The sequence below is a fragment of the Macaca nemestrina genome, chromosome 2 (genome assembly GCF_043159975.1).
Source record: "Macaca nemestrina isolate mMacNem1 chromosome 2, mMacNem.hap1, whole genome shotgun sequence".
NCBI lineage: Eukaryota > Metazoa > Chordata > Mammalia > Primates > Cercopithecidae > Macaca > Macaca nemestrina.
Window position 1 is genome coordinate 59,587,286 of NC_092126.1, and position 24,660 is coordinate 59,611,945.

General features: G+C 39.5%; 1 protein-coding gene and 1 long non-coding RNA gene across 22 annotated transcripts in view; one reads left to right on the forward strand and one right to left on the reverse strand.

Annotated features, from left to right (window-relative positions):
- LOC105488597 (uncharacterized) overlaps positions 1-6,697 on the reverse strand; it is a 76,977-nt gene extending 70,280 nt beyond the window's left edge. The window contains exons 1-2 of the long non-coding RNA XR_011619838.1: positions 6,568-6,697; positions 5,036-5,156 (exon numbers count right to left, since the gene is read on the reverse strand). This is a non-coding gene — a long non-coding RNA (uncharacterized lncRNA). The remainder of the gene's footprint in view (positions 1-5,035; positions 5,157-6,567) is intronic.
- LOC105488569 (leucine, glutamate and lysine rich 1) overlaps positions 6,223-24,660 on the forward strand; it is a 232,139-nt gene continuing 213,701 nt past the window's right edge. For 14 of the 21 annotated variants that reach the window (XR_011619828.1, XR_011619831.1, XM_071091137.1 and 11 more), the window contains exons 1-2: positions 6,310-6,511; positions 9,228-9,328. Coding sequence is in view for 15 of the 21 variants with exons in the window: in XM_071091137.1 (XP_070947238.1) it covers positions 6,334-6,511; positions 9,228-9,328 (279 nt within the window). In the remaining 6 variants the exon portion in view is untranslated. The other 7 variants (XM_071091142.1, XM_071091140.1, XM_071091144.1 and 4 more) reach the window with 6 other exon arrangements.

Genomic DNA, 24,660 nt, shown 5'->3' on the forward strand with positions numbered 1-24,660 from the left:
TCACGTAAGTATATGTGGGATTTTTTTTTTTCCTGGTCTGCTCAGCACACTTACTTTCTTCTGGGACAGAACTGCCTACCCTTCCTGCCTGGATTCTGCTTCTGCCTTTACTCTTCTAGAATGTAGTTAGAAAGGGAGGTGTCAGTGTGTGTGGCCTTGCCTACTTGGTCCCCACAGTTGGTAGAGAGGCATATACCTGACTCAAGCTGAGCCAATGGCAAACAACACTTGACTCCTCCTGGCCTAGGTAATTTGGTTAAAAAGATTGCATATCATTCAAGGTGTGCCAAAGAAAGTCATTTCCTGGCAATTTTCTAACAGGAGGTAGGAATAGATGCCTTTTCCCTGGTTCCTTTTGGTGACAAAATTGGACCATCAGCCACCACTGCTCTGCCATGTGGGGAGACTGCCAACAATAAAAGAAAATGGAACCAACTTTCATTAAGTGGTAGATTCTAAGGGCTGCGCCTTTTTATGGCTTTCGCAACTTTCACATTGCTATCTGAGATTCTCAAAGCAATACTGGCTCCTGCTTTCCTGAAACTTGATTGTTTACCTCTTTTGATTCTATGAGAAGAGATATATATTTATAGAAATAATAAAATGTACATTTAGAATGCTGTTTAGAATACTGTGGGTTTTTTTTTTTCTTGTAGTTATAACACTTTTTAACTTGCTTTTTTTCACAAAACAATTTATTGGGACATTCTACCACATCAGCAAAGAACCACATCATCATTTCTAACAGCTGCACACTCTTGTTTGAGTAAATCAATGTATTTCACGTTTTAGTATTTCCTATTTTTAAACATTTTAAGACTGTGGTGAACGCTGAATATATGTGCTAATAAGAAAGAATTTTCCTAAAGCCTCCAGCAAACGTCTCTTGGAACTTCTAGTCATAATTGGATCATAGACGCATTTCTGATTTAATCACTGGTAAAGGGGAAGGTGCTAACAGAGTTGATATAATCTGAACTCACTTCTGGACTTGGACTGATTCATGTGTGCCTGGGGTAGGATGGGGGGAGGGCAGTACAGAGGTCTGAATTCCTGAACAAAAGGAAGAAGGAGGATCACGTGTCACCTCTAACAGTTTTGAACATTTCAAGGGGTTTAAAACATAATAAATGTTCTAATTTTTCACCCAAACAGTAATGTTTAAGATTGCTAATTGCTCTACATCATTGCCAAACAGGGCTACTGTAATTATTTTAATATTTTTCATGTGTTTGATAGATCTCATAAAATGCTTGATATTTGATATCAGTAGTTCCTAAGAAAATATCTTTAAGATGATTTGGAACTCATTTAATGGCATTAAAAACACTATTAATGGAGGCAGAATAAAATGACAGAAAAATTTTTATACTTTGTTTCCTGTAAATTCAGTAGCTACCTAAAATAATAGGTATAGAAACATTAACTTCATCTTTACAAAGGGAGAATGAAATCACTTTTACCAATCACTTGTCAAAACAAATGTGAGTTGGATTCTTAGATTCTTCATTAGAATCCTATGAAAATCTCAGAAATGAAGCAATAATTTCACTAAACAAGCAAATAATAAAGTACAAAAGTTGTTTTTAAGTGTATAAGGCAGTTATCAATATTCAGTCTTTGAACTTACTAGCATTTATTAAGTGCTTATTATGGGCCATTTATTGGATGCTGAGTTTAATAAAGGGAATTTGGTTAATTTACATTGCAGAATAATCTCTTTAAGAGCTATCAGTACCACGTTTTGAGCATCAAATTCATTACAAGAGTGTTAAGTTAGTGCCATTAGAGCTTTATTCTTTTTTTTAAAATTGAGACAGAGTCTCACTCTGTTGCCCAGGCTGGAGTACAGTGGCACGAACTCGGCTCACTGCCAGCCTTCACCTTTGGGTTCAAGCGATTCTCCTGCCTCAGCCTCCCAAGTAGCTGGGATTACAGGCATGAGCCACCGTGCCCAGCCTATTCTTTTTGTTTTTTAAAAATATAATAATGTAATAAATACTAAGTTGTATTTGGCACATAGTACAGTTTTGGATAAAAAGCTCTTATCAGTAGTGAACTTACCACAGGAAATACCTTTACAATAATCAAAGGTTTTGCTGTAATGCTTGACTTACTGTTAATATTTGAGGATATTTATCATTTAAAGGCCTAACTTGTCTCATTGGAAATTTTGTTCAATAATTATATTCTCAGGGCTAAAAAGAATTCAGCACACAATTTATTCCTGCACAGATGACAAAGCATTTGAACTAAAGAGAAATGCTATTTAAACATTGTGACATTTATTTTATTAGGTACTCAAGTTTACGCTGTACATATGATGGATTTAAAAAGATACAGAGCTTAAACCGACAAATAGTATTTTGTGGTCTAAGCCACCTCCAGACTAGAGTTATTTGTGGTTCAAAATATGCAAAGCAACGTTTTAAAGCAGTTTAAAACTTTAAATGTTAATAATGTTAATAGCAGTTTTAACAAACATAAAATGTTATTAAGAAAATCCAATCCACATCTTGGTGGGAACAAAATGTGTTAGGGTAAGTAAAACAAAGCAAGTGGTCCCTTGTGGCTGTTTTTGAAAAAGAAGCGACATCAGAAAAGTCATGAAGACAGTAAGTGTAAGACAGAGTTAGGTTTACAGAATTAAATACGTTTTGGATATTTACATGTTACTAATCCACTATAGGCTGATGTCCCCTGGGTAGTAGCTGGCTGGCAGAGTCAACTAACACTGTATGTGAGGCCCAAGTGCTTCCTCTTATATTGCGTCCAAGTACACTTCTGTTCTCATGTTAGGCCATGCTCTCAGCCATTTCCATTATTTGTGTGAAAATAAACAATAAGTAGGATCTGACTTGAGTTATGTTTGGAAGGGTTCTCAATTGGATGAGACATTGTGTACGAAGTGCCTGGCAAATAGAAAGAGCCCAGCAAATAGAAAGAGCCCAATAAGTATTAGCTTTTCAAAAATGTTAGGTTTTTTTCTTTTGTGCACTTGCGCTGGATGGAACCCAGAAATAGCAGTGAAAGCTGTGGTTGCTTCCAACCTGCGAGGCCTGTTTGTAACTATTTAATTCCCATTTTTGAGGGGACAGAGTTGTACTGGGTTCTGGTTTGCAGGATGAAAATAAAGTTGGGGCTAAATGTAATTTTGCCATGCTCCCTTTGTACAGTTTTAAGCTCGCTTTAAAATTAGCAATCTTGGGCCAAGCGCAGTGGCTTACGCCTGTAATCCCAGCACTCTGGGAGGCCAAGGAGGGTGGATCACAAGGTCAGGAGTTCAAGACCAGCCTGGCCAACATGGTGAAACCCCATCTCTACTAAAAATACAAAAAATTAGGCATGGTGGCAGGTGCCTGTAGTCCAAACTACTAGGGAGGCTGAGGCAGGAGAATCCCTTGAACCTGGGAGCTGGAGGTTGTAGTGAGCCGAGATCGTGCCATTGCACTCCAGCCTGGGTGACAGAGCAAGACTCCGTTTCAAAAAAAAAAAAAAGCAATCTTGGATAGAGTTCCTACATTGTTATCAGAATTTCAGAATTGCAGGCAACATACCTCTTGTACATGCTTTTCATGGGGGCGGGGGAGGAGGAAACAAAAGAGGAAGCTTAAAACTACTTTTTGAAGTGAATAAGAAGAACAATTCCTTGATGGATATTTACATATTTTATGTAAATTCACAACAGTAACAAAAACACAGACACTGTGTCCTCATAAACCAACACGAAGTTCTGCAGACCATATGGAAAGCCCTAGGCTAGTTGCTTTAGAAAGTCTATTCCAAAAACTAGAGAGCATTTCCTTCCCCAGGGGTCGCTGACAATATGGGGTTGGGAGGCGGGAAATTAAGGGTCATAAAAAGAAGTTAGCAGCTTAATTTGGTTATTACTGGATAATTTTTAAAAGTCGCAGTAAAAAGTGAAAATTCACTCAATTAAAAATTAATGGGATAACACAAACTTTATTCAATATGCCCAATGATGGGATTATTTTAAATTGTACTTCAGTTCTAGTATGGACAGTAATGGGGTGAGAAGAAGGATCAAGGAGGGCAAGTGAGAAACCTGAAAAGACAGACTAAGATAAAACACCCACACAGGGCACAGGATTCATGGCTTTGTTTTGTTTTTTTCTTAAACCTAATTTGTAACATCTTGTCACAACACTTCCTGTGCACTATCTTCTTTCAGGAATAACACTTTTTGCTGCTACCCTTTAAAAAATGTCATTCTTCATAACTTAACTCTTATCCCTTGAAATTGTTACTGGGGTCTACTGCTTTCCAACTTTCTTTTTCTTTGTTTTTTTAAGAGACAGGGTCAGGCTCTGTCACCTATACTGGAGTGCAGTGGCCAGATCATAGTTCACTGCAGCCTCAAATTCCTGGGCTCAAGTGATTCCTCTCATTTAGGCCTTTCTGAGTAAAGACTACAGGTGTGTGTCACCACACCACGCTAATTTTTTTTTATAGCGACAGTCTCTCGCTATATTGCCCAGGCCAGTCTCAAACTCCTGGCTTCAAGGGATCCTCCTGCCTTAGCCTCCCAAAGCTCTAGGATTATAGGCATGAACCACCATGCCCAGCCCAACTTTCTATGATAATGAAAATGTTCAATATCTATGGTGTATCATACCATACCTACATGACTACTGAGCACTTAAAATGTGGCTAATGTAATATAGCAATGGAATTTTTAAACATACTTTATTTTAGTGAAATTAGTTACATGAAGCCACCTTACTGGACAGTGCAGGTCTAAGGGAAATTTACAGTGGAAATTGGTCACAAAGGCAATATGCAGATAAACACAGATGAAATTAAACCACAGAGTGAACTGCGCCTTTGAACTGGATTTTCTCCCATCCTTAAAGCGTTGCTTTTCCTTATCCTATACACAAAGTACTCAATAAATAAAACTAGCCTCAGAACAGAGTGATCTTGCATCAGGCGTGCGAATTTCTGTCCCAGATAGGTACCGGTTTTGGTGCCCTATATCTAAACTTCCATTATTACAAAATGACAGCAGTCTTACCTTCACTATCCCTCAGATAAATATGATGAGGATGAATAGCTCTGAAAGTTATTTGGGCTTCTCATAAGCATGCTGTACTTGACCACTTGGTTGACTGTCCTCCAGGCCTCTTAATCCTTTCCTCTTTGAGGGAGTGGAAACAGAAAATCAAGGGTAGGCACTGGGGCAAAAATATCAGTCAGGTTGCGCGTACAAGATACATCTGCTAGACTTTTTAGTGCCAAGGAACAAGGCACTGCAGTGTTCAGTACTTCCTGGTGTCATTAATCAATAGTTATGAGTAAGCAGTTTGGTGTACTGCTACTGCTGTGCGTCATTTAATCATTTATCTAAATCTATAGGTTCAATTAATTTTCTTTGTATTTACTTAACCTTATTTTATTCAATAGCAAACCAGTCTTTCTGCCTGCTAGAGAGCCATGATATTTTCTCTGGTTCTTGGAAGAACTGTACTTGGACCTTATATAATCCTCAGAAAGGCAAGATCTGGACTACGAATGAGTCACCTGCTAATTATACCAATGGCTGCTCCTTCCTTGACCAGTCACAGAGTATTACCCTATCTCGGTATGCTGCTCTGCTTGTCGCGTAGTAGGTCAATAAATATTTGTTTTGTGAATGAATGTATGAATAAAGGGAAGTTTGTCACCTGTAAGGGTGGGTAGCCTGCGATAAATAAAGTGTAGACTAGGAGGTCTCAAAATACTTTTTGAACTAAGCCCTTAATCTTCACTACTTTGGAGTAGAATGGAAATGTCACCAACGCCTTCCCAATTAATTTGCCCTTGCTGTAATGACTGAAACTAGAACTTCCCTTTACACCCATGACCTCTACAGGTATCTCTTTCCTCCGCTCAAGAACAGTAACTGCTCACTGCTATGTCAGCCACATAGCCCCAGAGCCGGGGTGAGAGGTAGGGCTATAGGCTCCTGACTCCCGGCAGTGCCTCTCTCCAAACCCCCACGAGGGTGGGATAGCTCCCTCCATCTCAGCAGCCGCTACCAATCACCCGACCCACTCTCGCCCGCCTCATCCCTCGATCCCCTTCCCTCCTCACAACACTCAGCGTAAAACTAGCCCAGCCTTCCCAGCCCCACCACCAGTTTTCCCACTTCCGCCCGACGCGTGAGGCACTGGGCGGTGCAGGGGAGCGCTGACGACAGACGTGGGCCGTGACGTCGCTGCGCCCTGACGTCAAGCCGACGGGCGGCGCGGTCGCCCGGGAGACCAGGAAAGCCGTTTCACACCTGTCGTAGTCGAAGTCGAGGTGAGGGACAATGGCTTTCCTCAGCCTGGGATGACGCGGTCCACCGGAATGCAGTTCCGGAGTGGAGGCGTGCTCGTACCCGGGGAGAGGACCAGAAAGCTGAGCCGCGGTGCCCCAGCGAGGGCACGAGGTCCCGGGCCTGGACTCCGCCGCCACACTCTTCTGCGGCCGCTTCCTGCTCTCTGCCAGCCCGCGGGTCCCAGGCGCGGTGCGCCTTCCTCCCAGCCCCAGGGAACGCGCGGCTCTGCTTCCTCACCCCCGCACCTTCGTCCTCCTCCTCTTCCGGCCACGGCAGGTCCAGGGGGAACGGGGTTAGAAAGGGACAGATTTGAAAGCCGTTGCAGCAGTTTTGTCTGGCCTTGCGGTTGGTTTCTGTGCGGAAGATCCCGCCGCTTCAGGGAAGTCTTAGGACGTGAACTCCCGCCTTCACCTGCCCCTGACCTGCTCGTAGTGGTGTGATTCACGCCAAGACAATGGTTCTTTACGTAAGGGCTTGAAAGCTGAACGTGAGTTAATGGCCTAACGTGACACTGGTGTGAGAAACGGAATTGGAAATGAACAAGGACGTGTCTGCATTTTAAAAAATGTCTTTTCGGTGATCTTGTCAGAGAGGAGGTTCACAAACACTCACGTAGCTGCAGCCACTTATCATTGCACCTCTTGCCAAAGTGCAGTCCACACACGTGCAATGAGAAAAATTAAAGGGACTTGTTTGATAACACACGCAAAACTATGTAAGACTAAATTTTAAAAATTTACAAATTTTCCCTGTTGCCAAAAGGGAAAGAGACCCTTCTTCTTTCTCGAGAAACTTAGTATTTGTGAATTCTTCCTCAATTTAATATGTATGAAAATCTTTTTTAAAACCTAGGAATGCTTTTCTTGAGGACCTGGAAGCCATTTCTTTTAAAATGTAAACATCAAGGAAGATAGGGCCCCAATCTCCTTGTCGCTTTGGGAGTTTAACCTACCTGCGTTATTCCTAATTGTAAACACCTGCTTTGTTATAGCGCTATGCATTCCTTAGGAGGAAAGCCGTTAGCTAACACAGGTGGTTACCCCAATTACCAGATGAATTAAAGAAGAAATATAAAAGAATGTATAGAACACTATGTTAAGCCCTCTTCCATGAGGACACGTTACCAATTTCCTTGAGAATGTGTGTGACGGATTATATCTCCTTGACTGTAGTAAGAAGAGTGGGATTTCCTTCTCTCTTTGTAACCTCATTAGCAGATTAGCTGTGATGTACATCAAAGTCTAGTTAAATGCCTAATTACTAATAAAATTGTTGTCTTTCTGCATTGTGGAGCATTTTCTGAGTTGGCAGGATATTTTACTTTTAATTTCCCCCCAATAATCAGAACCTGCCAGTTCCTCCCCTTCTTATGCTAAGGCCATAAAGTTGGAATAGATTCACAATGAGGGCACTACACAAAAACTGTTCTACTGGTGCTTTGCTTCTACTGTCATTTAGATCCGTGCTCTCAGATAGTTTTATGGGTGAAATTTTAAAAGGATGTTTAGATGGTGATTTTTTGGAAAATTCTCCCAATAGAGTTGAAGTTACTGTTTTATTTTACTGATGGCAAGTCCACCGTTAAATGACAGAAATGAGAATAATGAACCTTCTGGGCTCTTGCCACATGATTATGACAAATCTGCCAAACATCCGATTATGGTTGGACCTATGTTGACATGGTTAATGGTACGTCCGTTGCAGACCTCAGTTAACTTTAAGACACATGTCATATTATGTTTTATGTGGGAAGACATAAAGCTCGTTAGTTTTTGGTTTTAAACAGCACCTCACTGAAATGAGTCTTTGTGCTAACACAAGGAACAAGGAATCTTCTCTTCCACTAGTGGTTGCACCATTTACAAAGATAATGCCACTATAGGACCTTTTGACAACTACAGTTTTCCTGCTGCCTTGCTGTATGGCCGGGGTTGCTGTCTCTGATGGAGTACCTCCAGTCTCTCTTTTCAAAATCCCGCCCTGATTGAATGCGAACAACCTCAGGAAGCCTTCACTAACTCCCACCTCTCATCTGAAACATAAGATATTTTCCTTTCTTGAACTCTTAGACTGCTCTTGTCTATAACTCATGGTCCTCAGGCCTTCTTCCCTGCTATGGAATTGTGCCTGTATCATCTGACTCTGCTGTCACTGCTCTCCCTCTTCTCCTGACTTCTTAGATATGTACAAACAGCCCTCACTCGTGAGGGAAGGATTTAAAAAAAAAAAAAAAAGGAACCCAAAGTGCTCCTCCGTTTATCCTCTGTAGTTTTATGAAAGTAGTGACTCACTTTTATATTGAATGGCTTTTATTAGAAAAAGAAAATCTGTTAAAAGTAAAATATCTGCATAAAATTATGTAAATGTCCATCTTAGATAAAATTGGCACTTCTTATTTTTTGATCAGTCTTCTGTTCAGTATTTGCATATGATATTTAATCTGGTAACTCTAAATTCTCTCTTTCTGTATTTAATCCAGTATTCATGACACAATTGCTTTTTTCATCTGCTAAACTTAAATGCTGTATTTTCATACTTTTTCTGGCAGCATTTCAGAAAAATACTTGATTTTTAAAATATACTGAAATGTGTATTTAAAATTTTAGTCATTATGTATTTGAAAAACAATTAGTAGTAAATCACAGCAGAAATTACTATTAGGCTATAAAGTTCTAACAAAAGAGAAAATATTCTTTCTAACTTAGCAGTCTCTATAGTTCTCTCCTGTTCTATTGGACCAATAACTAATGGAGAAAACCCTAATTGTACTTTCTAACATTGAGCTGATGAAATAAGCATCTGTTGAAACAGTTATCACCATTCATCCCCAAATACTCCCAAGAATTTATAAAGCATCTTAGTTTGAATGTTCTCTACATTATTTCTGTTTGACTGTTGCCATCAGTGTTCTTAGATTTCTTTTTGCTTCAAAGCTCTCTCACCATATTTTGGGAAGTTATGGACCGTCACATTCCCGTGCATGCTTTGCCTGAAGAAATCCAAAAGGTATGCTATTATATTGTGTTGCTACAGCCTAACAGTGGGAACGTTTAGTAGTTAGATAATTCTGAAACCTAGAGGAGTGAATTCATTAATTTTGGTCATAGGATCTGAATGAATTGGTGGAGTGGGAGAGGGAATAATTATTATCATAATGAGCAGAATTGTGGAATTCAATTCAGTATAAAGAATTTTGTTACTATGAAAGAAGACATATATCTAATTCCAGTATTTGACCAGATGGTTGTGGAGCCCTAGTGAAAAGCAGGCATCAGAAACGTCCATGTGTGTTTCAGTGGAGCTGGATTTTTAAGCCTCTATTATGGTTTCACCAACATTAATTCTCAGTATTTACTGTGTGCCAAGCACTGTTTTAAGCCCTTTTTATACAGTTGACCCTTGAACAACATGGAATTAAATTGTGTGGGTCCACTTATATGTGGGTTTTTTAAATAAATATATTGGAAAATGTTTTGAAGATTTGTAATGGTTTGAAAAAACTCACAGGTGAACCAAGTAGCCTAGAAATATTGAAAAAATTAAGAAAAAGGCATGTCGGCTGGGCGCGGTGGCTCAAGCCTGTAATCCCAGCACTTTGGGAGGCCGAGACGGGCAGATCACGAGGTCAGGAGATCGAGACCATCCTGGCTAACACAGTGAAACCCCGTCTCTACTAAAAATACAAGAAAATTAGCCGGGCGAGGTAGCGGGCGCCTGTAGTCCCAGCTACTCGGGAGGCTGAGGCAGGAGAATGGCGTGAACCTGTGGGGGCGGAGCTTGCAGTGAGCCGAGATCGTGCCACTGCACTCCAGCCTGGGGCACAGAACAAGACTCCGTCTCAAAAAAAAAAAAAAAAAAAAGGCATGTCATGAATGCATAAAATGTATGTAGACACTAGTCTATTTTATCATTTACTACAATAAAATATGCACAAATCTGTTATAAAAGGGTAAAATTTATCAAAACTTATGTACACAGACAACAGACAACATGGTGCTATTTGCAGTCAAGAGATGTAAATATAATGATGAAGTATTAAATTGTAACTACATAAAATTAACTGTAGTATATACTATACTAATGTAATAATTTTATAGCTACCTCCTGTTGCTTTTGCAGTGAGCCCAATAATTGTGATTATCTCCTTAAAACACTGTGTGATAATAATCATGGCCATCTGAGCAGTTCTTCCCTTCAGGAAAAAGTGATCTTGAAGTTCTGTTGTATTTTTCATCATGTTTAGTGTAATTTCACAAACTTTGGGTAACACCAAAGGACACATTTAGCATGCCACTACCTGATGCTGGAAGTACTTTCAAGAAGCAGAGAAAAGTCATGACATTACAAAGAAAAAGTTGAATCGTTTGATATGTACTGTAGAATGTGGTGTGCAGCTGTGGTTGCCCACTATTTCAAGATAAGTGAATCCAGTGTAAGGACCATTATGTATATCTAAAGGAAATTTATGATGTTGTAGCTACAGCTATGCCAACAGGTGCAAAAACCATGTACTTTTTGCAAAACCCCTTATAACGAAAATCCAGTTTTTATGTGGGTGCAGAATTGCTATAAGAAAGGCATACCTGCAGACTCTAATATGATTCAAGAAAAAACAAAGTCATTCCACATAGTGAGCAGAGAGTGGTGAAAAGTCTGGGATGTTAGTGGTTGGAGGAAATGGGGAGGCTGGAAATGGAGTAGGAAATCTAGGATACAGCCAGGTGTTAGAGGATCTTGGATGCCCTGGGAAGGAGTTTGGATTTTAAGCCACAGAGGAAAAAAAAAAATCATTATATGTCAACTTACAAAAAAAGGTGAAAGATCTAAAGCTGGATAATTTAATGCCAGCAAAAGATGGTTTGGTAATTTTTGGAAGAGGTTTGGCTTAAAAAAGAAAAAGTCAGGATAACAGGAGAAGCATCTTTTGCTGACCAAGAGGCAGCAGACAGGTTCCCAGATGTCATTAAGAAAATCATTAAGAAGAAAGGGGGTTTTTGGTTTCTTTTTTATTGCTTTTGTGTTTGTTTGTTTTGTTTTTTTGCAGTAAAGAAAGTTTAATTGATATGAGGCCACTGTGGCATGTAATCAAATCAATCTCCAAAAATTAGCAGGCTAGGGATTTTCAAGGATAGTTTGGCAGGTGGACTAGGGCTAGGGTATGGGAGCTGCTGATTGATTGGGGATGCAGTCATAGGGGTGTTGAAAATGGTCCCAGTGTGAAGACGGAGAGTCCAAGTGGGACATCAGTCATTAGAAATACAAAAGCCTGAAGAAACATCTCAAAAGGCCAATTGTAGGTTCTACAATAGTGATGTTAATTACAGGAGTAATTAGGGAAGTTGCAAATTCATTGGAATAATGGCTCCTAGTCATTTACACCTACATATTAGCAGAATGCAGACCCCTCTAATTCTCTTAACCTGTTGGCTAAAGTTTTACAAAGATGGCTTAGTTTAAGGGATATTATTTAAACTATAAAGTTCTCCCAAAGTTAGATTGGCCCACACCCAGGAATTGTGTATTAGTCTGTTCTCATGCTGCTAATAAAGACACACCTGAGACTGGGTAATTTATAAAGGAAAGAGGTTTAATTGGCTCACAGTTCCACATGGCTGGGGAGGCCTCACGATCATGGCTGAAAAGCAAGGGATGTGTTACATGGCGACAGGCAACAGAGAACTTGTGCAGGGGAACTCCTTTTTATAAAACCATCAGATCTTGTGAAACTTACTCACTATCATGAGAACAGCATGATAAAGGTTCACCCCCATGATTCAGTTATCTCCCACCAGGTCCCACTCGTGATGTGGGAATTGTGGGAGCTACAATTCAAGGTGAGATTTGGGTGGGGCACAGCCAAACCATATCAAATGACCAAGAGCAGTTTGGAGGTTAAAGGCAAGACTGAGTTGGTTAGGTCAGAATTTTCTCACTGTTACAATTTTTGCAAAGACAGTTTCAGTCCCCCTCCTTTGGGTTTCATCATACCTTATTTTTAATCTGTGGGTTATGGAAATGGAAAAAGGCTGACCGCCATTGTAACTTCTTCCTGCTCATAGGGGCAGATTTGGAGTAGGAATTGCCCTCAGGGTAAGAGGATTGAAACTGTCTTGTAATTGTTGGTATGTATTCATGTGTGCCAGGTTGAGGTCCCAAGGTCTGCATAACAAAACATTGGTGCTCTTATCCACAACTTTCATACAGCACTTAAGTGAACAGGTGGATGATAAGACAAATAATGAGCCCCAGCATAAGGAGAGAAAGTCCTCACTTCAGGAATCCTTGTAGAACTGACCTGAAGCCTTAAGGGATACAGGTGAATGACCCCAAGACTCAATCAGATATGGGGTCATTAGCAGAGACTCAAACATAGTGGACAAGGCTGGAATCTGATAACAGTTGTACTATAGTTTTTTTCTGAAACAATTTTTCTCTCTCCAGTTCCCCATTTCTACCAAACACAAATCTTAGTAGGACCAGTTTATTTGCAGAATAAGTTCCAGTCCCATTATATTTGGCCTATTTATTTGCATAAAATGCAGAAAGAATAGTTATTTGCCACATAGATTCTTTTTCTAAAAATAATTGGTTTTGCTGGAATTTATTTCATAAGGAATCTCAGATTAGACCTTTTAAGAGTCTCTAGCCTGGCCAAGGATTCATCTGTGCCTGCAGATACCTGTATGAATTGGGTGAATTTCTCTCTTCTTGAGGTCCCACAATAACTTGGGATTCCTGGGTCTGTCAGAAAGTGACATTCTTTATTTACTACAGGTTAGGAGCCCTGTAAAGGACAACATATGAGACCAGTATTTCCAAGGGGCTGTTATCAGCTCTGTAAGTCAACCTCAGTTACTCAAAGCAGCCTGAAACCATGCCATTTCCAGTCAAAGCCTTGGTAAAATAATCAGTGTCTCCAGTTGTGTCCTGTTACAGAAAGCAAAAGAAAGCAAAACAAAAAGCAGATTCTTATTGAACTTATGCAAAAAACTATGTTGCCATATGCTAAGAATACAATTAGTTTCAAAATTCTGGAGAAATCAGTTTGAGAGAAAGAAATAGCCTCCAAAGTTTGCAGATAGAAATATGCTTCATTCAATTGTTAAAAGGTATAAACAGCTCAAAAGGAAAGTTGTTGTATTTTTTGACCCTGAAAAACAAAAAGGATCAGAAATATTTCAAACAGTCATAGATTATTTCATTATTCTCTTAGTTCAGACCATACAGTTAATTCCTGTTCTGTTTAATATTCATGAACACATCAGCTCTTCTTGAGAGTCCTAGAAGTTTTTCCCTCTATATTAATGGCACAATCTTTAAAGATATCAGAAATGTGCATTCAAGAGCCCCTGTTAGAGTCCCATAGCTGATTATAAAATCACCTTTTGAGAAGGATCAAAGTAAAAATAATTTTGGATGACAAGAGGCTTAAAACAGCTATGGTTTAAGACTCAATTAACAAGGAAATTTGGTTATTTTTGTGGCATACAATTTAGTATAACAATTATTACTGATAACATATACTAAGTCATATTGAAATTATAGGAATCTTGCACAATTCTGGAACACATACCAATAACACTTTCATATAAATACAGCCCAAAGAAAGCTGAATACCAATTCATACTTGACAGTGCTCACTCTATAATTTCAACATGCCAGATAAGCCAGATGTCTCTTTTAGACTTCAGGGGACCTAATATTGAAGAAGTTAATGAAATCAAAAGGACTTAATTTAGAACTTGAAATTTTGATTTTGGAAGGTTTGTCAAATATCAAATATTTAGAATACTTACTGTTACAAAATAGTATCATTGGTTATTCATTTAGCAGAAGTGATAACTCAAAAATTTCACAAGGCAAAAACCTAAACAGCATACCCAATAAAGATAGCATGTGGCTGCCTGAGTCTCTCTCCCCTCTTTTTCCTTTATTTTTATTTATTTATTTATTTATTGCAGTTTACTTAAAAGGCAAAAACCTTTCATTGTGGCTCAGTATTACAAAAAAACTTTGTTCAAAAGAGGAAAACCAAATTTTACCTTTGTATTGATGTACTATTAATGTTAGGCCCAATTTTCAAATAAAACCTTATAAACTAATCTATACAGTCTTAATCAATTTGACCATAAGGTAAGATTTTCATAAACCCCCCATAACTTTTTATAATTTATTAAAGAGCAGATCAGTGTTCTAAGAAAACCATTATTCTGACACATGAGTACAGATTCTGGCCTTGTAACAATGTGCTTTTTATTTTAATGTTTTAATTTATAGAGAAACTAAATAATCCCCTTCAACTTTTGGCTACATTGCTCACACCCACAGAGCTTCCTTTACAAGATCAATCTTATATAAATCTTTTGTAACTTGCTTAAACCTTCAGTATTGTCATATCTTTTTGGGACAATCCTCAAAAATCTCTAAACTCAACATTATTACTTGCCTTTAAACAAAAGTCATGTTTCCAAGCCAAAAACACGTTCTACTTTCTTTATATAACTTGTATATAAACTTTCTCTAGTAGTCTCAATGTTACTATGTTAACTTTTAGTGACTTTTATTTCTGGTTAGGAACCTAGTAAGTAAGTAATTTTAACCATGTATCGGATTACAGAGCCTAGGACAAGGATAGAGCTTCAGACAGTGTCTGACTCTTCCTAGCCTAGTCGGAGGACAGGGCTAATTCCATATGTCCCCAAATCTTACCTAGAATCTAATGGCTGAAGAATAGATAAGTCAGTTTTCAAAAATATCTAGAAGTAGTTTATAACCTTAAAACATATAGCAAAGACAGTATTCAGTCTGTCTACTTTAGACCAAATGTCTAAATTTTGAAGATGTTTTTATTTTACCAATAATTTTTAAAACTATATTTAACAAAGATTTCTAAAGTCATCTACACTAAAAGGCATTAAATTTTCTATTTTTCTGACAAAATATTTTATTTTAAGGCTCGTTCTTCCCTAAACCAGTTAATTAGAGCTCTTTTATATAAACATCCCACACACAACACATGTAATTACATGGAAGGAAATGGATCTGGTAGTTGTAAGAATTTTTTGTTTGCCAGTTTTTAAGTTTCTTTTCCTCTTTTAGACTATCAGTTTATTGATTACCTATTCCCTGCCCTAAACAATTGTCAGCTAGGCAACTCTAAACTTGCATTTCTAAAGGGACAGCTCCTAGGTGAAACAGGATAGAGAACTTATATTTTAAAAGCACAGAGCTGAGACATTAAGCCAAAACATTGTACGATAAGAGTTTCTAATACACACAGGCAGGCACCCTTACCAGTGGGGGTTTTCTTAAAGATGTAAATTTCTAAATTGGATTTGTGGCTTCAGGGTGGAGCCCTTCAAGGAACAGAGCCAAGAAAGCGTACAGCTTCCAGGCCCTGGTAAGCAGAGCTGGAAGGTAGAACAGATCCCCAAAAATCAAGGGCTCCATTTTTATGCCTAATCCTGGGCCCCCCAAAAGAGAAACACTATACGACGAGATAGTGATTTTGTGATGTATCTCATTGCAAGGACATTTTCGCTGAGGCTAGTGGGCAACCCAAAGCCAATCAGCTTAATCTGTAATCAGTCCATTCCCCAATCCATACTTTCCAGGTGCCCAGGAACATGGTTGTCTTATTCAGTGTGCAAAGAACTGAGTATCACCCTGTAGTAACTCAATTGTAAGTGTCTGCCATTAGCCATCCCTAAGCTAGGTAAAAGCCATCTCTTACCTAGCTATTACACACCAAGGCTAAAAGTTCTCTCATAAAGCCTCTCTCATAAAGCGATTCCTCCCTCCCTCCCTCCCTCCCTCCCTCCCTCCCTCCCTCCCTCCCTCCCTCCCTCCCTCCCTCCCTCCCTTCCTTCCTTCCTTCCTTCCTTCCTTCCTTCCTTCCTTCCTTCCTTCCTTCCTTCCTTCCTTCCTTCCTTCCTTCCTTCTTCCCTCCCTCCCTCCCTCCAAGTCTTGCTCTGTCTTCCGTTTTTATTTTATTTTATTTTACTTTTTTGAGATGAATCTCACTCTGTCACTGAGGCTGGAGTGCAGTGGTGCAATCTCCAACCTCCGCCTCCTGGGTTCAAGCAATTCTTTTGCCTCAGCCTTCCGAGTAGCTGGGATTACAGGCGTGTGCGACCATGCCTGACTGATTTTTGTATTTTTAGTAGAGATGGGCTTTCATCATGTTCAAGACTGGCCTTGAAATCCTGACCTCAGATGAACTCACCTGCCTTGGCCTCCCAAAGTGCTGGTTTTATAGGCATAAGCCACCAAACCCAGCCAAAGCAAAGTAATTTCTGATACCTTCAAAAGTTAAAAAGGTCGGATAATGTAATGCAAAACAGAGCAGAGTCATACATTTTGAGAAGGATTTGTCTACTTACAATTTCATGGGTTCCATGAGGAAAACAGGTTTTTCCCCAAATGGGGACTGTGGTACCTCCTCTGTTTTTCCTAAGGAATCCCAGGCTGGCAAAAAGAAGTAAATGGAGAAACAATTCAGCCAACCAAAAAGAAAAAAACTTTTTCTCAAAAAAACAAGATCCAAGAAGAGAAAAAGCATAAAGACCTTTAAAATATATGTATGGTGTAGGTATCAACTTTTAATTAAGCCAACTTTTAACCATAGAGCTTCATTAAAGAAATCCTTTTAAATCTTTGGTTACTATACTCTAGCCAGGACAAACATCCTCTGGCTTTTAAGCTTTTTTTTTCCCCTCAAAGGTCTTCTCCTAAGTGTCTTAGCTAAGATTATGACTTATCCATGGATGCATGAGATGTCTCCAAAAGAGATGGCAAGCATTTTTACAATATCTAGAATAGCCCCTGAGGTAGCTCAGAGAAAAGAAAATTCAAGACAGGAAATCAGAAGCTGTCCATGGAGAAGAAAAAAATCAATAAATGGCAAAAGTCCCACAAGTATCCAACCAGAAATGACTCATTCTCAAAGCCAGCAATTGAACCCAGACTGCCACTATAAAAAGGTAAAGTCTTAGCTACTGAGCTACAGCATGGGGCAGCTGTCATTGCTCTTCCAGGAAGGAGTGTGGGGCGTCATTTTCAAGCTTGTAAAGGATTGTAACTGCTCGAGAGAATTTTCTGAAGCTAGTTATGACATTATTCATCCTTTTTAAAATCTTTAATTGTGGAGAATAAAAGATTTCTAAAATTTCTATTTTTTTTTAAATGGTATACTCAGTTTCAGTAGTGACTTAATCTGAGTCTTTTACAAGCCTAGATGTTAATGTTCCAGGATTTTATCATATAAGCAAGAGGTATTCTTAGAGAGGGGATAGATGAGACATCTTCATCATCTCTAAGAATTCACTCTCAGTAATGGCTTAAGATAACAAAAGATGACAAGAGCCCCGTAGAACTGCGATCTTTTAAGACAAGACTCACCCAATGGTATGACACATTTGGGATGAAGAGTGTGCTGACTTATCTCGGATACCTGGTCCTCTCGTACTGACATGAACCAAAAAATTCCTGCCCTTTGGATGGTGGAGACTGAGAGTGTACCTCCACATAGTCACAAAGTCAAGCTCCCAAGGACGTAAAACAAGATGAGAGGGAAACCTTGTCCAGATTTTATTTCAGGGACCTGCAGCAAAGTTTGTAACTGACCAGCCCACAGGGCCAACTTGAGCATTGGGCTTATAGGGATCCTAGGCCCTTGTTATATCGTACTATGCCCCTCTCCATGACAGAAGACACATAAAGATAAAAACTGAGAGGAAAGGAATGAAACAATATGAACGCTCATAGCACAAAGTACACCAGATTTGCTACAACCTCAGACTAATCACACAAATCTTTTTCCCATTAATCAGACTTTGCAAAGGAGACAGTGATTTTTACCATTGAATCAAAACAGTTTGCACAGAGAGAGGTCAGAAGCCTGACTGATAAGAAATTCTTACCCTTTTGCTGGCATGCCAGCTTTCCAGGTTCCTTTTCTCTCAGCAGCTTTGGTGACCCTGCTTGCTCTACCATAGCTGTGGGGGCCATGCTGCGTTACAAAATAAAATCATCTCTTTCTGTTTCATAGAATCATAGTCAAAAACCTCTTGTTTTGCAAGATGTAGCCAAGCTACATGGGGGAACCGAAATGACATTTTTTTATTCTAGGCAGAGGAAAATACACATGACAAAACAGAGACACCAGTCACCCCGCATAGCATCCAAATGTTGACCTGGCAAGGCTTAAAATTGCCTCTGTTGGCCCGTGTTGTCTTTGATCCACTCAAAGTGCGGTGGGATGTTCTCCAACCAGGAGATTCAATGGGTGATCTTTGAGCAACATGGAAGAGTAGATAGTCACCCTGAATTAGACCTGTTGAACTTTCTTCATGGCTTACAGAATGTGACCAACCAGACAAACTAGTAGAGCCTCCTGGACTTTCATCAGCAATTCTTTCAGGGAATTCTCTCCATATATACAAATACACACAATGAGATAAAGACAAACAAAAAGGCCTTCCAAACCAGGGTTCCTAACCAAAAATTTCTGGAAGTAATTCTTCTGAACTAACCTCTTACTCTCTAACTGGGGAGACATCTCCCCAAACTGAGACTCTTCCTACTATTTTGGGAGAGCCAGCTAATGCCCCCAAAGGAGCCAAACTGAGACCCTTAAAGGAGCAGAACCAAGAACCCCAATGGAGCCAAACCAGTTGGGAGAAGGAAGAAGGTTCTGGCTGTGCTTAGAATACTCAGCAGAGCAGTTTAAAGATGTCTTTCTAGGAAGGATGTCTTTCTCCACTGCAGTTAGGCCCAAGCACTGTGGGTCAACAGGGCCTCACTGAGAAAGGACAACACCAAACATGGCCTTCAGTTCCAGAGAAATAAGCAGCTGCCAGAGCTCACCTCCAATTCTGCCATACTGTTGGGGGCTGACAAACTGCAGGCAGGCACCCACAAAGGCAGATCCCAGACAGACCCCCAAATTTATAACAGCCTGATGGATTTTTCCTGCCTCCCAAATAGATGAAATCAAGCCACTGAGACCATGGCATTGCAGTAGAGAAAGAGTTTAATGGAAATGAGGATGGCCATGCCACACAGAAGATGGAGTTATTACTCACATCAATCTTCTAAACAGGTTTTTAATGCAAATGAAAGTGCCCTATTCTGGAAAAAAATGGCACAAAATACATTAGTAAGGAAGAGAAGTGAGCACCAGGATTTAAGGAAGGAAGGGATAGCCAACTCTATTGTTTTGTGCAAGTGTAGTCAGGTTTATGATCAGGACTGCCATTATCTATAAAACTGCTAATCTCCAGCCTTGATGGGAAAAAATAAACATCAGGTGTTAGTCTTTTGGTTGTGCAACACAAAGGCTTGGACAAGGAGATAACTTTTTGTAGACTGATTCCATCAATGCTTTGTCCCTGAAGTTAGGAAGTACTTCAACAGTACTCTATGGAAAGGACTGTCAATGCTATGGAAGAGAACCCTGATAGAACATTACCAAAGTCTTGAAAGATTACACCATTGAAGATGACACCATTATAGAAAAAGCCATGAAAGTCGTCAAGCCTGGAACAAGAAATTCGTTCTAGATCAAACTGACCAGATGTTGTGCATGACTTCAAAGGATTTACAATGGAGCCAATAAAGGAAATTATAAAAGAGATTGTGGATATAGCAAAAAAGGTCAGAGGGTGAAGGAACGGTTTCAAGATACTAATCTTGGAAAAATTCAGGAGCTAATAGACACCACACAAGAGGAATTAGCAGAGGACAACTTGGAGATGATTTTTTTTTTCCTGAATCAGTGCAGATAATGAGAAAGAAGACATAGTAGAGGCAGCGCCAGAAAACAAATTGATGCTAGATAATATGGCAGAAGGGTTTCAGTTATTCAAGACTGCTTCTCACTTCTTTTATAATATGAACCTTTCTATGATATGGGCACTGAAACTAAAGCAAACATTGGAAGAAGGATTGGCATGATATGGAAACATTTTCAGAGAAATGAAAAAGCAAAAAGTTCTACAGAAGTTATGACATATTTCCTCAAAGTTACTCCAAGCGCGCCTGTCTTTTCTGCCTCCCCTTCCACTTTCTCCACCTGTGTCATCCCTGAGAGGGCAACACCAACCCCTCCTCTTCCTCTTCCTCCTCAGCCTACTCAATGTAAACATGAGAATGAAGACATTTTTGATGATCCACTTCCACTTAATGAAGATTAAGTATATTTTCTGTTTCTTTTTTTTTTTTTTTTTGAGACAGAGTCTCACGCTGTCGCCCAGGCTGGAGTGCAGTGGCCGATCTCAGCTCACTGCAAGCTCCGCCTCCCGGGTTCACGCCATTCTCCAACCTCAGCCTCCTGAGTAGCTGGGACTACAGGCACCCGCCACCTCGCCCGGCTAGTTTTTTGTATTTTTCTTTTATAGTAGAGGCAGGGTTTCACCGTGTTAGCCAGGATGGTCTCGATCTCCTGACCTCGTGATCTGCCCGTCTCGGCCTCCCAAAGTGCTGGGATTACAGGCTTGAGCCACCGGGCCCGGCCTGTTTTCTGTTCCTTATGATGATTTTCTTAATAACATTTTCTTTTCTTTAGCTTACTTTATCAAATATGCATTAATTGAATGTTTATATTATCAGCAAGTCTTCCTGTCAACAGTAGGCTATTAGTAGTTAAGTTTTTGGGGAGTCAGAAGTTGTACTTGGATTTTCAACTATGTGGATGGGAGGTTGGTACCCCTAATGTCTATGTTGTTCAAAATTCAACAATATATCAACTCATTTAATCTAATTAACACTCAGTTCTTAGTTTTTGTGCTATTCTCTTCCCTTTTAGTTCATATCTGTACTCAGGACAGGGCATTTTTCCCATATTTAGCTTGCAATCCATACATTGTTAATAGTATAATTTAAAAAAAATCTCTTTTTGAAAAAGATTGACTTAAATTGTGAGTTATAACCTCAAACTTTATCATTAATCTTTCAGGTTTTTCAGTAAATCTACAGTTAACTGTTAATTAACAACCAATCTGTTACATTTTGATTAAAATTTGCAGTCAGCTCTCAGATATGCTTTTGTCCATTGTGCAGGTTCCCTTGGGCTGCCTGTTAACATTAATCATGCCATTGATTTAACGTGATGCTTACTGTTGCTGCCTGCCCTTCAGGTTTATGTAAACTGTAACCTCGCAGCAACAGGAAGAGAAGTCCATTTACCATAAAAGACCTTTTAAATCATTACATTCAATTATCTTCACCTTTTAAGTTAGGTGTAAAAGAGTAAGCATAGAGAGGGTTCAGCTATACTTGTGCTCACCTGAGAAATAGTGCTTGTATATATTTGAAGACATGAAATATCCTTCCTCTTGCCCTGAACTAAGTTCCTTTCTTGTACTAGCCTAGGTGTGATGGAAATTAAAAGAAACAAAGCAAAACAAACAAAATCTACAAGAAACAATAGCTGCACTTCAGACCCTAATCACCTCTCAGGCAGAGGATGTATAATGACATGAAAAAAAAAAAGCTCTACAAGACAGCATATGATTTAGTGCCATGTAAGATAGTATCTGCCATGAGAATGAAGAAAGTGGAAAGAGGAATCCCTGCATGGTGGGATGGCCAGAGGGGAAGCTTTATGCTGTAGATGAAACTGGAGTTGCCTCTTGAAGGCCTAGTATTTCCACAGGCAGCAGGTAAGGCATCCTAGGGCAAAGGAACAGAAGCTTTCTGGTGAGAAAAGCTGGCCAAGTTAGAGAATGTTTAACAACTTCAGTGTTTTGAGAACATAAAATATGTGTTTATTTTGATAAGGTTTTTATGAGAGTTATAGAGTGTTTTCTCTCATGTTTGAAATACTTTACAAGTAAATTGTTTAAAACATACTAAAACCAATCATTTCATAAATCTGCATTTAGAGTCTAAAGCAAGAATAGCAGGCAGCCATCCAGGCAGTGCAGAGAAGTGAGGACACCAGGAGAGGCTCAGCTGCTTAAGGTCCTGAACAAGTGTGCTAGTCTTAGACTTGGTCATGTAAAGTGCAGCTTTGCACTTTTTCAGACCTAAGTTAGATGCATTTATACAACAAGTATTTATTATGCCTCTTATGTGCCAGTCCCTGTTTGGGATGCTTGATTTTAAAGCAGTCAAAATATGTATATACATCCCAAAGCCTATGAAAGCACTGTCTTTTAGAATAAATGTGTTACATAACTTCTTACCTATATTTGATTTACCTAAATTGTCTGTAATTTAACTTAATTTCCTAATGACTGGGCAGTGTATCTATTTAGTCAACTTGCGTGTATTATTCTATACAGAATAATATTAGAGAGATAGATCAGGGTCCCCAAACCTCTGGCCACTGACTAGTACCAGTCCATAGCCTGTTAGGAACTGGGCAGCATAGCCTGAGGTGAGTGGCAAGCCAGTGAGCATTACCGCCTGAGCTCTGCCTTCTGTCAGATCAGCAGCAGCGTTAGAATCTTATAGGAGCAGGAACTGCACATGCGAGGGTTCTAGGTTGTGTGCTCCTTATGAGAATCTAACTAATTCCTGATGATCCGAGGTGAAACAATTTCATTCCAAAATCATCCCCATCCCCCGAATCCATGGAAAAATTATCTTCCACGAAACCAGTCTCTGGTGCCAAAAAAATTGGGGACCGCTGATTAGATATATAGCTTATAGTGGTAACAGGAGCCGTTTAGATTAGAACCATTTCACTTCAACGTGAAGAAAACAAAAGACTTTTTTTTCATAATGACTTGGAAATGGCTCTCTTTCTTTATTGAAGAAAAAAGGACTTGAGATGGGTGGATCAGTGTGCAGTGACAGGTCTTTCAAAGGCTTTTTTTTTTTTTTCTTTCTTGTTCTGTTAACTTTTTATGCTGGCTTCTCTTTCTAAAGAAGTCCCTGCTGTTTCCTTTTTTTCCCAGCGTATAGGCAAGGAAGGTGAGTGTAGAAATCAGGGACGAGAGGGTGAGAGCCTTTCCTATTTTTTTCTTTGTGTATTTTTGCTATGTGATATGGAAATAGATGGCTGGTAAATTAGAATTTGAAAATGACTATGCCACACTGTACTATTAATACCAAATTGAGTAGTAGAAAAAGGAGAGTTGCAAAAAATGTAAAGGTGATGGGGGAGATGGCTAGCAAAGAAAAAGTGTAGAGAAGAACCGTGATGATAAAAAGCTACAGTTAGAGAATCCATTGCCTGATTAGAAGGCTAAGATTGTTAAACCGTTTTCCCCTGGTGGCATCTCCTCAGGGAATTTTAGGGAAGAAGGAATAAGATAATCTTGGACTCTCATGTTTGGGTCTTTTTCCTTTTTTATCACAGTTCCTGACTGAGCATAGTATACTTGTCAGACTTGCATCTTCTTAAGTGGCAGAAAATGTAAAAGCGGCCCATGGGCTAGAGAGCAAAATCACATTTGGCTCCTTTTTCTACTGCTGCACTCTGCAGGTTACTTCTGTATGTATTTAGGTCATATCTCTTTTCTTTTCTTTTCTTACCTTTTTCTTTTTCTTTTCTTTTCTTTTTTTTTTTTTTTTTTTTTTTTTTTGAGACGGAGTCCTGCTCTGTTGCCCAGGCTGGAGTGCAGTGGCGCGATCTCGGCTCACTGAAAGCTCAGCCTCCTGGGTTCACGCCATTCTCCTGCCTCAACCTCCCGAGTAGCTGGGACTACAGGTGCCCGTCACCACGCCCGGCTAATTTTTTTGTATTTTTGGTAGAGACGGGGTTTCACTGTGTTAGCCAAGATGGTTTCCATCTCCTCACCTTGTGATCCGCCCGCCTTGGCCTCCCAAAGTGCTGGGATTGCAGACGTGAGCCACGGCGCCCGGCCGTATTTAGATCGTATCTCTAAATCTGTTCTCTCTCCAGGCTGAGCTGACTCCTACCTGCCTCTGACCTCAGATAACCAGCAGACTTACTAGCATTTTCATTAAGTATTCTGAAAGCAGAATACACTTGAAATGATAGTACTGTTCTGGGTTTAGGATTTTATTGCCACAATTTAAGACTAAAGCAACACTTATAGATCAGTAAAGTCATGCTATAATTGTATATCTCTTCCCCTCATGAATGTCAATCCACTTTAGAGACATATGGACTCCTCTTTTTAGAAAAGAGCAATGAATAATTTTCCTTTTGCTGTTTTTGCTAGGGGACATATGTGGAAATCAAAACAACAGCAACAAACTAGTGGAAAAATCAGTTCGTTTGCAAGAAGCGAAACTGATCTTTTGTTTTTTTAAAATGGTGACAGAATGAACACTTGTAATAGGATTTTAGCTTCAGGAAATCTTTATTGCCACAGGACACAAAAGTAAAAAAAAAGAGACCAGAGTTGTTTATTTTGCAAAAC